This window comes from Egretta garzetta, unplaced genomic scaffold (assembly GCF_000687185.1).
Source record: "Egretta garzetta isolate BGI_Z169 unplaced genomic scaffold, ASM68718v1 scaffold69, whole genome shotgun sequence".
Classification (NCBI taxonomy): Eukaryota; Metazoa; Chordata; class Aves; order Pelecaniformes; family Ardeidae; genus Egretta; species Egretta garzetta.
In genome coordinates this window covers 637,369-651,636 of record NW_009260790.1, presented here as the reverse complement: position 1 = coordinate 651,636, position 14,268 = coordinate 637,369, and the positions used below count along the sequence as shown (strand labels likewise).

Genomic DNA, 14,268 nt, shown 5'->3' with positions numbered 1-14,268 from the left:
TTCACTTTTTATTGAAAAGGAAAGATATAAATGCACTTTCAGAGGAAAAATAAACTTTAAAAATCCCCTTTTTGTACTCTGCCTAAGCTTAAGTTGCAAGCTTCCTATAATCACCAGTACCACCAAAGAAGGTATTGCAGCAAGATCAACAAGGTGGGAGGGATGCCGGTGGGAGGGGGAGGAATAATGCTTCCAATCCAACTGGCAGCAAATTATTTGAAGTTCTGTTTACTTACAAATGACAATAACCTCAGTGCCAAATGTACTGGGTCATCGTGGAGAACATATGGACTAGAAGGTCAGCGTCTTGTGCAAGTAGGTAAGGTACCTAGCTTCCAAGTGTGGATGAAGCCAGCGTGCCATTATAAGGTTAACAAACTCATTCAACAGGACCCAAGAAAGGTGCCAGAGAGGTGAAAGGTCAAAACTTACTGAAGACAATCTGATTTTTATAACTTTTCATGACAGTACCCAACTTACACATCTCACTTCTCCGTTCTTACAGAAGGAAGCTTAGGGATCACTGAGGCTCTGTGCTACAAAATTAATGCAAGTGTCAAGCTGTTGAGCTGAATCACGCCAAAGGAATGTAATGACTCAGTGTCCAAGATGCTCACTACAGCAGAACTAAGATCATTCCATGGCTCCACAACTAAAACAAATGCATGATACAGCTTTCAGGGGAGTGGATGGCAGCACCTCCAACTCTTTACCTTTTTCACTCCTCTCTCCATATTGCCATTACTAAAGAGTTCAAATACAACAGCTTTTGGAAGAAATCTCTTTTACCCTATTGTCTTCACATGTGCAGAACGTAAAAAACAATGAAGCTGTAAATGAATATATTTTCATTCTTTTAACTACAGGGCAGGCAAAGACTGCTGGAGGTTCATTCACATGCTGGGGAGCTAGAAGATGACGTAAGGACAGGAAGTCCATGTCACATCTAACAATTGTGCCTGAGTACTTAAAATCGCTATTGAATGGTAGACTCCAGAAGGCTAAATCAATCAGAGATGCACCAGAACAGGATCATTGTTCAGACTTACTTAGATCCTTCTAATTCCAGTCAAGGGACTGGAAAATACTAATCATACAATGGCTCAGATTTAGTGCAAGGTGATCGAAAGTAGAACCCATCTGTGGAAGAAGCTATAAAGATGCTTTAGACTGAACTGACTCAAATGGACAGGAAAAAAATCAGCAAGCTATTATTCCTTGAACCTGCTATTTCAAGAACCCCATTTAATACAATTCTTAATCTACAGGAAACGTAGATTAGAAAATGGGTGTTTTCCTTGCAGCAATAAAACACCAAACAGTTAGGGGTGAAGTCAGGGGGCGATGATGGCATTATTATGTGGAAGATCTGAATGACAGAATGAATAAGGAGATACTGGAGGAAACTACTTGGGATCACTGGAATCTAACAAAAGGTTTCATGCTGCAAACATTAAAGAAGCTGGAAACTGTGACAGGTGCGCAATAAATCACGTAAACCACAGCACTTGGGAAGTAATAGTGAGAGAAGAAGGACTTAAAATACTGGAAGACCTTTATGTAAATTCAGTATTTTACTTAGAGCTCTTTGGGACAAGAATCGTCCTTTTTCTTGTATTTGCACAGTGCCTCGTGCTGGTCTGCAACTGGCCTCCTAGACATTTATTACAACACAAATAATAATAAAGACTGAGCAGACCATGCACTTTGTTCCTGCTGTTAATTGCCCCATTAAGGGAAAAACTAAGTAAGGGGCAAGAAATCTGATTGGCCAGAGCTGCCTAGTCTATGGGGATTGCAAGTGGAATAATTTTATAGATTTGAAAGCAGCTGCGTCCCTTGTCTTTGTCCAGTTCTCAACAGAAAGAAGCTCAACATTATAGAATTTCTCTTCCACATGTAGGAACTTGCATGAGCAGCCTGAAAAGCAACTGAGCTTCCCTGTCAACTCTTAGGATGCTTCCTCTACAACAGGAGTGGAGCACAATATAAGGGCAAACATGAGGAACATTTCCACTGTAGCTGTCCATACCATAAACATTCTGCAGACAATGGGTCCACTTAATTTTCCCCTGGGGTCAATTTGGCGTTTTTCATGGATGTTACATTCTCTACTTAAAGAAACAAAGCATATAGGTGTCAGGTCAAATTCAGGATGCTGCTCAACCAATACAGCACTGTATGTATCTAAAAATCATGTGTACTGATCACCAACTCCTCTCCCTTGAAGCACTTTAGTAAGATCCCACCATCCTAAACTGAGTTAAAATGTCCAAGAGAATTAGTCCTACAGAGAATTATACTCAAGCCAGGGTGCTCCTGCCTAGCTTCTACACAGAAATTTGGGTCCAAACCAGGAAGGCCTACAAAATCAGAGAAGGTTCGAAATGGCACTTATACTGTTTTTTGTTTCCTTAAATCTTGGCACAGCCAGTACATGTCAGGGACTATTATAATTATACTCTTTACGTGCTGAAAAATTAATAAACAATTACTCACTTCAGGAAAAAAAAGAAAGCAGCCATTTCCTTGACAAATGCTGCAGAAAGCACCAACAATCTCTCTGAAATCTGGGTCCATACCACAGCAAGGGATTAACACCAATGTAAGAATGGTCGTTGTTGCTACACAGAACTGGCACAACTGAAAGCTCAAGAATGTAATGTTGCAGTATTCTCAAGCCACTGCACCTGATCCATAGAAGCTACAAGGCATTTTTCTATCTTTGTAACAGAAAAAGTAGATACAGTCTTTAATGATGCTTTGGCCCAACCACAGGCCGTTCAATCAATTTCTATTAAGCCACAAAGTCCAAAATTGGGAGCAAGTGTTTGAAATGCACTAGTTTCAGTCCTGCCAGGCCAAAAAGGACTTCCACACTGCCTTCGTGGCTGGAAACTAAGGGTTACCTCTACTTTGGTAGGAAGTCAAGCTCAGCTTCCCAGGAAATCATGAGAATGGTAAAAAATACACGCTTTCCTGAACAAGCAGGTGAGACAGCAAACATCTGGGACCTTGATAAATTCTTACTGAAATTTATTTGCAGCCTAAATCTTTATTAAAATCTGCCATTCAATTAGTTCTTCCCTAAAATATTGGCAAGTTCTATATTAACTTCCTTGAGAATCCAGAGGGAACTCAGGTACACTTGCACTGAAAGGCTTCCAATTTTCTTTAAAAAATTAAATAAAATTAAATAAATCCCACATATCCCTTTTTAGGCAGACCCATGCTACTCAGTCTTCTCCCCACCTTAAATCAATGGTAACCCAATTCAAATGCCTTACAGCTCTGTCTGAGAACTAGTGGAGAGATCAACGCTTTTTATCTTAAGGATTATGGATCGCTACTTGGCTGACTAACATACCCAGCAGCCCATTAGAAATACCACAAAGGGCACACTGTTCTCCTTCCACCCCTCAGACTTGAGAAAGCAGCATATAAAACTTCACCCCTTCATGTTGTAGTTCTTAGCCTGCCTGCCTTGTTTCATACTCTAAACATACCAAGATTTATTAACCTTTACAGTAAAAACAAATAAAATAATGATGAAGTAAAAACACAGTGATGTAAGGGCTGCAGCTAGCACCGTTTATCTGTGGAAATCCAATTAGTGCTCAAGTGGCAGAGATACCTGGAAAAGTGCTCACAATCAAATCAAAAAATGATACAAAAACATTAACCTGATGGCTAAAAACTCCACATTTAAACATTTAAAGTAATAAAGGTGCTTTTATTGAGTATTTTCTATATTTCATTAGGTCCCAAATTGACGAGGAGACCTAGAGATGCATTTCCTGGGCTTTTCGATCCTTAGACCAAATGCTTGACTTTGCTATTGTTGTCATAAAACAAAAAAAAGGAAGAGTGTTTCTTGCTAGTGTCTTGCTAGAATGGCAAACTTCTTTTTGCAGTAGCAACTACAGGAACAATTGCATATGCAGGAAATGCTGAGAAGCCTATGAAGATATTCTTAGATCTGACACACTCATTCTGTACTCACCATGATGTGAGCAGATATATTGTTTGAATTACTTTTGCATGTAAGAGTATCTGGATTTACCTCTGTTGTTGTGCTCTAACAGAAATTCTTTACTAAAAGCCATCGCCTCTTGTCCCTTGGCTGGGAAAGTGACCATATTGATGAGACAGTTGCTAGAAAGACAAGTACCCACTGTACACCTTGACAGTCTCAGAAGAGAGGAATGGAATAAATAAGGGGATCAGTCAAGCCCCCAGCAGTAGGGCCCTCAGATTAGGTCTGTTTACAAGACTGAACAGAAAAAGCACGCAGTACAATGTCCATGTTCTGTCTTTCTGAATACTGTGACTCTGCTGCTTTTCATCAGTATTACATTCACTTAAATTCATTAAAAGAGGAATTAGGAGAGAGACACCATCAATGAACAGAAGATCAAACTTCTGAGTAAAATTTTTCTTCATCTGTCTAAAACCACAGAACCGGAGTCAATAATACTTCATAAATTTGGGAATATCTAATAGAACCTTACCCATTGCTTTACTTATAGCAAAATGTTACACTTGCTTCCGGTATCAATTTATGCATGCTGCTCTTAAGCTTTACACAGAGGAGTTGAATATACACATTCAGAATAGACTGCATTAAATACAAAATAAAATGCACTTAAATTCCATTCCAAGGTGAATTGACTCAGTTAAAAGAAGCAAAATTCCTTGAACTATGCAGAAAGTACATTTATATTTATATTCCAGAAAGATTTTCTATTTTGTATTTTGTCCATCTATTTTTAAAAGTCCAAAAGTCTTTACTAGCTTTCTAGGGAGAAGATTTCATGACAGATCACTGTCAGGATTTTTACCTAATGTTAATCCCTAACTTCCTTTTTTTGTCATATGAATCCACTGCTCAGAAATAAATGTAAGAGTTAAGAATACCTTATGAACAGCTTGGATTGTACTCGGTAGCAGAAAAATAGTTATTTCCTGACTTTATTGTTTTACTGGGCTGTTACTCATACTCATATGTTCTGGGCTGACTGGCCCTATGTGTGGTATTCCCTTTCTACAGAGAATATTCATGAATTAGCTTTTAGATGCCAAAGAGTAAAACCTGTCTTCAGGGAGCAATTTCTATGTCTCTAACTTTTGTGCTTGCTATGTAGCAAATTATAAAGAGGAATGTGATACCTAGAATTTGCACACTGAAATGTAAAATGTTTAAAATAAAAAATTAAGGACAAAATCCCTATTATCAAACAGATTCTACACAGCAACGTTTAGATTCCCCTCCTCTCTGTCCCCTCTAATCAACAGGGATGAGTACTGGGTAAGAATCAGTGGTGAGAGACCTCCTGCTCCTGTCTGGAGTATAAAGAGTCCTGGTTTATTATTCTGCATTTGCATGTGGCAGCAAATGTGTAAATGTTTTAATAATACAAAAATCCCAATAGAGTGGAGGAGGAGGATATGAAAGAAAGAAATACAAGGACATTTACTTTCTTGAGAGTGAGATAGAAAGGAAAAGAGAGAAAGAAGATGACACGATAAGGGACAAAGCAAGCTTTCTGGGGTATATCTGGAAAAAGCTAGAAGAGAAATCATTAGGAAGTCCATAGTGCATCTACAGTGATACAGTGCGGATCAATTCATTTAACACTGCCCTGTACATTTACAGAAAAGTACTTTTGATATAATAAAGGCTCATAAACACACAGAAATTGGGTTAGACCTGTTTCAAATTCCTGCCAAACAATGGTTCAGAAAAATGAAGCTCTATTTTAATTAGCTCGACTCAAGAGTGATTTGATAACAGCAGATGCTGTCTGGATGCTTTCAGCTTGATGGGCTCCACATACATGAACTTAAGAGTGGCTTTGATGCAATTAGATATCTCTCTCTCCTTTAACATGTGTTAAGCTGAACCAATGGCTTGTGTCTATTTAACTTCTTGAACTAGAAGGATATTGACACTCTTCCTCATTCTTCTCCAAATGAGTGGAGCTAAAACAAAGAGAAGGTGGCTTATTTGGGGCTTACCCATGCCATTTCAACAACTTGAAGACAGAAAGGGCACCAATAACACTACTCACAACATAGTATTAAGGTCTTAACATTAGATCTGTTCTACCACTAACCACATTTCCTGGCATGTAATTTTTACAGGCTTGGTTAGTCCCAGTCAAAAAACCTGTCCTATCAATTGCTGCTTCAACCTAACGTCATTTTCTGTAAAAACAAGATGGACTCAATAATAATTCCATACATCCCTTTCAGTCCTACATTCCCAGGAGATACTCCATACACACACTGTACCATTAGAGTAGCTTCCATTCAGTCATGGTACAGTTCTCCCACCTACTGTCCACCATTTTCTTTGAGAGACAACTTCTTCCATTCCTGGAAATATTTGTGCATTGGCATCTCAGAGAACCCTTTGCCTTTCTAAAGTGATCTACTTACCTCGCTCTGTAGCCATAAAGTACAGGCATTTGCTAAAGGACACATGCAACATAGGAGCTGCTTTAATGCATCAGGGACAAGGCTAATAGGAGGTCTTGATTTGTTAATTATCTGTCAGTTTGTCACAGCTGGGCTGCAAGGAGTGGGTGAGGGGGAATCTTTCTGCTTGGTTCTTTCTCTAACTGCTGAATTAGGCTGTCAAAACCTTCATCCCACCACAAGAGGCTGTGAAAAGAAGAGCCAGACTATCCTTTTCTTCCTCCTTTTCCCAGCAGGATATGCTGCTTCAGATGTCCTACCCTCCCACCATGCCTCCGGAAATGTATATGGCATATATAAAATGACCTTCACACCATCACACCATGCCCAATTTAGTCAAGGGACATTAGCAGACCTGAGTATGATAAATCAGTGAGGAAATCCCAGTGCCAGGGGAGCATGCAAGAGGCACTTATTCTGCAGGGAGTCCTAAAGTTGCTACCTGCTTGAATCAGCAATTCCAGAGCAAAGTTTTGGAAGGCAGAAAACTTGGCCCCTGTGAGAGCAGACAGATAGATATACATGGAGTTATAGAGACATGGTATAGCGGCAAGATTCCCTTTCTTCTTACAACTCTGCCCCGTGTAATCCTCTAAGCACAGGAAAAAGTTCAGGCTGTGAAGTGGGATAAAGCATGGAATACCCCTATGGAGACAAAGCTAGAAAAGCAGAAAGCAGGCTGTGATATAGCAGTAGAATTTATTGTAAATGCTTATGCCTCTTAAATCCAGCTAAATGTGGCCGTTAAGCCATGAGAGCCCAGGGAGATCCCCACCCTCTCCTCTGTTTTCCCTGCAGGCCACGTCCGGAGCATCCCATCACTCAAGTTCTCTCCTCAGTAGGCCTTGGATTATGAAAAATCCCCTGCAGGAGCTTCCCACATGCAACAGACACACCCCTTTTCTACCACCAGCGATGCTTCTCCCTTTCAGGTGTGGGAGGCTCAAAATGTATTCCATGTATACAGGGGTACTGCCTGCTTAAGATGGGAAAATTGAAGGACGTTCAGCTCTGGCTTCGTACAGGTGATCAGAAGCTATAAAGTCACCTAAACTGAAAAAAATGACCATGAGCATTACCCTAGTCCATTGCAACATTAAAAAAAAAAGGCGTCTCAAGTTAACATTCATTTATTTTACACTTACGACAGCCAAGGAGCACATACATATAGTCAGTACACAAGACAAATCTCAAAGTAATTTTCTTCTGTGGGTCATCTCCTATAGTTTGACAAAAACGGTGTTTTTCATCTTTTGCGCTAGAATCCCTTAGAACCAGCATTTCATTTTCTAGTGTGATCCACCTACCAGTATATAGCACGTCAGCTGTAAGGGTAGAGTATGAGTTACAGTTTCCTCACCTCATTACTTAGTCCTGAGCACTAAAACAAATAATACATTTTTGCACAGACAATCCTACCTTCCCCATATGGGGCCTATTGAGAAATCTACTGGGGACAAAATAACTGTCTTTATCTTTCATCGGGTAAAGTTAATAGATCCATTTCGGGGAACATTTGCAGAGCTTGTCCCTGGAAAATAAAATTTGCTAAAGCACTGCTTCTCTAACTTCATGCAAGCTTGACTCCCTTTTGCACTCATCTGTTGTGGTGGCTCATCCCACATTCCTCAGCTGAGATGGCAGCAAGCTCCTTCAGGAAAATGAGAGTTACCGGAATAAATGCTAACTCTTCAAACTAGGAGGAGCAGAACTCCTAATAGCAATTACAGGTAAAAAGCTGTTTACTGGCTAGTGACTTCGTGACTTCCTTTGAAGCATTCTGCATCCCTTTGGGTGTTATAACCTAAGTTTGAGAAACACTGCTTTAAGGAAGTTAACTATAAAGAGACATAGCATTGGTGATGACAATGTGATGACATAGCATTGTTCCCCACCCCACACCTATGTAAGAGTTTAGGAGCAATTTCCCAGCAGGTCCTGGTGGCCTCAGCCTTCACCTTCAAAAGCTCTGCCCTACAGTAATACAGACTTATGGGTGTTAAGATGATGCTTGAGATAAAGACCCAGTAGCATCGATAATACAACTGATGCAGCAGTCAGCATTAATTATTCCGAACTACTATAAGGCAAGGCCTGTGTCTCTTAAAACATCTGTCTCTCAATCTTCTGGTCTTTAATAAAATCACTCTCCCAGCCACAGGGTGTAACTGGAATTGTACATACGCATGTGCATGCAAAAACTTAAATGCATAAGGAGAGATTCAGGTCCTCATTAAAAAATGGGATAAATAAGAATTCACCAAGGAGTTCTGCCAGAGTCTGATTTCCAGATCTGGTTTTGCTGCATTCTTGCCCACAGCCTGCAGAGTTCTGGGTGCCTCCCTATCCTTCTCCAGCTGCACAGTCCTCTTCAAATTCAGACTTCTTGCACCTATAATTACTAGGTGCCCTGTGCCAGGCTCCTTTAATTAACCAACCCAACTCTTCTCCCTTTGGGATCAGACTAAGCTCTTTTTTATTAGTTCCATCATTAGTTCCACCAGTATCTAGGCCTAAGCAGGATACCTTATACTACTTCGTGAAGTGGGGCTGTTAGGGTGCAAATGACCTCCTAAGCAACTGCCTGCAGAAGACGCAAAGAAAGCAAGGCTATGAACCAAGGGGAAGTCCATGAGGGGTTGATACACCACCTTTCAAACTTAATTACATCAGCAAAAATTACACAGATCAAAATCCTCAGGAAAATGCCTTGCATAAGAGGGACCTTGCAGTGCCAGTTAGGTGCTGCTACAGCACTGAGGGTGCTGCAATCCAAAGAGCAGAGGGGCAAGAACAAAATAAAACCCCTTACTTGTCATTACACAGGAGCAGACCTTGTGATTTTCAGGGCTCCAAGGAAGAGTTTAGCATTCCTGGAAAGCACTATTTCCCCAAGCCTCACTCTCTCCAGCTGATACTGTCTTACCAACAGCTAGGATGGAATCTGAATTACAGGTCCATGCAACACCCTGGAAGAAGAGGTTCATTTCACTGTCTGTACTTAAGACTCCATGTTCCTGTCTCCCAGGAGAACTGGTAGATCAGAGTCCAGATACTGTCCAAACAGTTCTTCTTCCTACCCTGCATGGTACCACATAACCTCTTGCAGGCAGTTTCTTCAGCATTTATTGATATTTTACCTTTAGCCAAGGCACTTTAATTCTCTGACGCTGTTTCACCTAATTTCTAGATAAACAGCAGCACACATGCCAAAAAAAAAGGCAAAATGCACACTGGCCTTTTCTGGACCATGAGATATTCTGCATGTATGTGTCCATGCATGTGGTGAAAAGAGAATGGGAGGTGAAAAGCAAAAGAGCTGGCTAATGTCTTGGGATTTCTTAGGACAGGCGGTCACTCTAGTTGCACAGTTTGACTTCCCCAGAGAGTTTTCTCAAGGAGAAACCAGCCATCGATCTTGGGACACACAACTTCCAGGACCGTTCCTTATCTCAGAACAGCTTCTGCCACGAATTCCTGAATGCGCTTTAATGTTTAAATTATTAAATGCATTAATGTATTTACATTATTCAAGTCTTATGTGCATTTTTCTAAGATAATTTATGTATAAGAGTTTGAATGTCCATGACTGTTAATGTCTACAACCCTTCCTGTTCATTATTGATTCTGGAAGGGAAAAAAAAAGGCAGTGTTTTAATGCCTTATTTTTAATGTATTAAGAGTCTGAATAAGTGCATTCTCTTTTTTCTTTTGTAATTTCATAATTTAAGTAGTGCATTTATTAAACTGACACAGTATGAATTGTGGTGAAGTCTGGCACAGGTCCATGCTGCCAACGCAGCCCAACCGACCATCACGCTACTCTGCAAATCAAGTACAAGCTCAGCTCCTCTTACGCCAGCTTTTACTCCCTACCTTAAACCAGAAGGGACAGGGACTACAAAGAAGTCTTTTTAAAATACACTTTCTTTGCTATTTACATGGCTTTTCTCTGTCATCTCCATTTTAAAGTCAGTGAAAGTTCTTATGCTATTGATGAACTGTTTTAATGCAAACCTGCTTTTTCAATGAGCTCTGATACATATACTACAGTTAAAAATTTCTATGGTACATTTTAAGCCCAGTAGTTCCAAAGTGCTTCAAAAATCTAAACTGAATATAATTTTGTTATTTCTACACCACAGTTGTGCACTTCATAAAACCAAAAAATTTCCCATTGTTTAATGTTCACAGGCAAACTATATACAGGAATCAGGTCACCTCCACCGTTGAACCACAGTCACTTCTAGAGCAGGATGCAACAATTATTCAGCAGTAGCTGGCCATCTTGTGTGCCAGTTTGGGACAAGAATGCTATAATAGGCAACAGAAGCTGCAAAAAAAATCAGCTAAAACACAATAGAGCTACCTCCGCTCACTCCACCCACACATATATGGTGTTGTATGGACATGCACTTTATATATAAATTATGTGTAAATGCCTTAGATGTTTATAGCCAAAAATACTACTTTCAAAGTCCAGTTTTTACTGCCAGACAAATCCACTGCCAGTTGAGCCTACACAGAGCAACAGTGACACCCGATGGCTTTCAGCTCAACCTTCGGACACGCATTCCCCGCAAGAAGAACCCAGGGGCTCCATTTCCGCTGTCAGTATGGCAGCCCCAACTCAAATCACCTATCAGAACAACTCATCAAGAAGCTGAACTGCACAGAGATAAAACTTGCTGTACGTAGGCACTGTATGTAATTATGAGTGTGTGCATAAGTTTCACAGTACATTCTGCATAATTACAGCCTTGCCTGGCACAGTTGCCAGTGCGAGCATGAACACACACGCACACACATAATGTATGCACAATATTGTGCATATGGACTTGGGAAAAGACAGAGAACAGTGAAAGTTGCTGGCTGTTGTTTTAAGAGCTGACTCTGCCATTTCTAAGGTTAAGTTTGTGTTTTTTTGCTACTCATTACCATTCTTTAACTGTTACAATTTATATCAGCATATAATGTTAAATAATTACAGGGAGCGGAGCTCACTCTAGCGAGGATATAAATGCGCTGTGGGATTCTACAGATTTAAACAAATAACACTCACAGCAGGGGGTGAGCAGATGAATTAGCATTAATATCCTGCCTGGGAGATCCCAGTGCAGTGTTATGGCTTAAATACAGATCTTTTCTGTAACAGTCAATATGACAGCTACTAGCAATACAGCCCAGCACATTCACTAGTCAATATAGCAGCTGCAGCTAAAAGAATGCCCTTGTAATAATCCATACAGCAGCCAGTTAAAATAAATAACTTCCCTTTAACAGTCTATATAGCAGCCAACTGCATTAAAACCTTTCCTTTTAAGGTCTATACAATAGCCAGCTAAATGGAAAAACTGGCATCCTTCTTGGCAGCTTCAGAGGGAAGTTGAGCATCAAATGGGCTAGAGACTGAATTCTCCTCTCACCTCTTAGGGGACAGAGCGCGGTCCCTTCCATACCGTGCTGGTGGGGAATTCTGCAACGCTGCTATCACAGCTTGCAGTTTTAAGTTTTGTGAGAAGATGATTATGTATCCAAAGCCATCACTTCACTATCTTTCACAAGCAATTACATTCACTTTAAAAAATAAAGACCAAAACTTATTTCTTTCTTGAACAGAATAACGAATCAGGTAGACCACAGCTGTCCAGGAGTAGCCAGCACATATATCCATATTTCCTCGGTAATGGCAATATGCTTTTCCTAGCACTTTTACTATTGGAGAGATGCCCCATCTCAGTCTAAAAGCAGAAGCCAGCTTGAACTCTCTGTTTTAAATCAGTTGCTTTTTTACTCTCTAACAAGAAGCAACAGGCTGAGGTAGGCTAGGAGTCTACCTCCCTTGGACTATACCACAGCACTTCATTTTGCAATAGCAATTGCAAAAGACCATAATATAAATCATGATAGACGTGGTTACAAAGCATCCAAATCTGAAAACTGAACTGGAGGACAATCCATGACCACAATGAATTCTCTCATAAGGCCACCACATACAGTTTTTATATCTGAGTTTGAATTCTGTTCTCATATATATAGATTTTATACTGGTATACCTCCATTCTTCTGTGATGGAGTGGCTGTAGATTTACTCTGTGAATTAACTGACCTGCAAAACAAACCTGTAGAACCTCTACAAATTAAAACAATGCTTCTTGAGGCAAATTAGAAAGTAAAACACAAAAAACTCATAAAGCACTTAATGCTGAGCTTATAGTTTACAAACTGTTGTACAAGCAGTCATAAATTTCTAGAAGTTGAAATGTGTACGTATTTTCATATTTTCCATATCGCTAAGAGATTTTATTGATAGGGAATTCCGCCACTAAAATACTACATTTGCTAGCTTCTTATAAAAGAAAGATACTCCACAAATGAAAAACATCTGCCTGCTTTCTTTTTAAGAAACCTGTCCCTTTGGGTATATATTAAAAAACATAAACATAAACCAGGGGCCTACAATCCCACCAGATGTTTGGCACCTGGAGCCTTTTCAAGTAACTGATCAAGAAAATAAATATTTTTTCAGGTAACAGGAAAAAATTATCTCTAAAATCTTTCACATTGTCAATGCTTTAATTTATTTTATCTCAGGTTTTAAGGGAAGACTGCAGCTACAAACACATTCCAGTTTATAGCCTCCCAAATTAAAAATAAATACACAACACCTCTACTCCAGAAGTCATCACACCACCTCTACTACAGAAGTCATGGTTTGAAGCTTTGACCATATTTTGCAAAATGACAGTTATTAAAAACAACAAACATGCATCACAGTGAGTCATCTGGTTTCCAACTTCTGAGTCAAAAGGGGCTGATTCCACACAAACTGAAACCTGGCTCTATGACTACTTGCATGTTTAACGATTTGTATCTCTGCACCACAGCTTCAGAACAGGATGTGGAAGAAAAGAATGAAAAGGAGATGGGAGAAAGGGGAGGGGAGGGGAAGAGAAAAAACACTCTTTACTGGTCCCAGTGTCATTGCAAATAAAGACCATGTCAAGATTTAAACCATAATAATGGAAAGGCTATAAAGGTCCCTGCTATAATGTTTCCTCTGATATTCCCTTTCATAAATGCTCTCTTTATGTTGCATGCTTTGCAATAATACATGTAATGTTTGTGAACTAGCCCCACTGGGGAAGCTGTATCATATGAAGCTTCACAGAATACAACATTAGAAGCCAGACAATTTTTGTTTACAGGTTCCTCAACTTTTGCTAGCTGCACCTATCTTTTTCAAGAGAATGCAACAAACATGAGGAGACAAGTAATCTAAAGCAACCTCCAAACATGTTTAGCTGGAAACACATCTGTATGTACACATGCACATGCAGCACGGAGTTACCTCTTCCTCCAAAGCAATACCTTTCTGGGTAAGACTAAGCCTCTTCCCAGATCCTACATGTATAAGCAAGAACCCTGAACTTGTTCACAACCGTGCCAATCGGATCGATAGCATCCTGAGCTTCCTCTTGGCAGAGAGAGTGGAGAATATCAGTGCCAAGAGTATCTGCACAACAGATACAGTGCTGTCAGCCTCCCGATGGCAGTGCATAAACACATGCGCATGGCGTACTGCTTGCAACACCTCTTTCATTTTGCATGTGCATAGCAAAACCCATTCACTTCAGGTAACACACCTGCATGGAGCTCAGCTCTGCCTTCCCAGAAGGAATGACCATCAGCAGCCTGAGGCACCTGATGCCTGCAAGAGAAGTACAAAGAACACCACCACCTCTGTAAGAATTTAGGGGCAGAGTGGAATCCCATGGGGCTTTAGCA

The 14,268-nt window shown here is 40.2% G+C and overlaps 1 protein-coding gene across 1 annotated transcript in view; it reads right to left on the bottom strand.

Annotated features, from left to right (window-relative positions):
- The window catches only part of PEX14 (peroxisomal biogenesis factor 14), a 71,658-nt gene that overhangs the window by 48,957 nt on the left and 8,433 nt on the right, over positions 1 to 14,268 (bottom strand). Inside the window, exon 2 of the mRNA XM_035901926.1 lies at positions 14,127 to 14,191. Within this exon, the coding sequence (XP_035757819.1) occupies positions 14,127 to 14,168 (42 nt within the window). The 5' untranslated portion in view covers positions 14,169 to 14,191. The remainder of the gene's footprint in view (positions 1 to 14,126; positions 14,192 to 14,268) is intronic.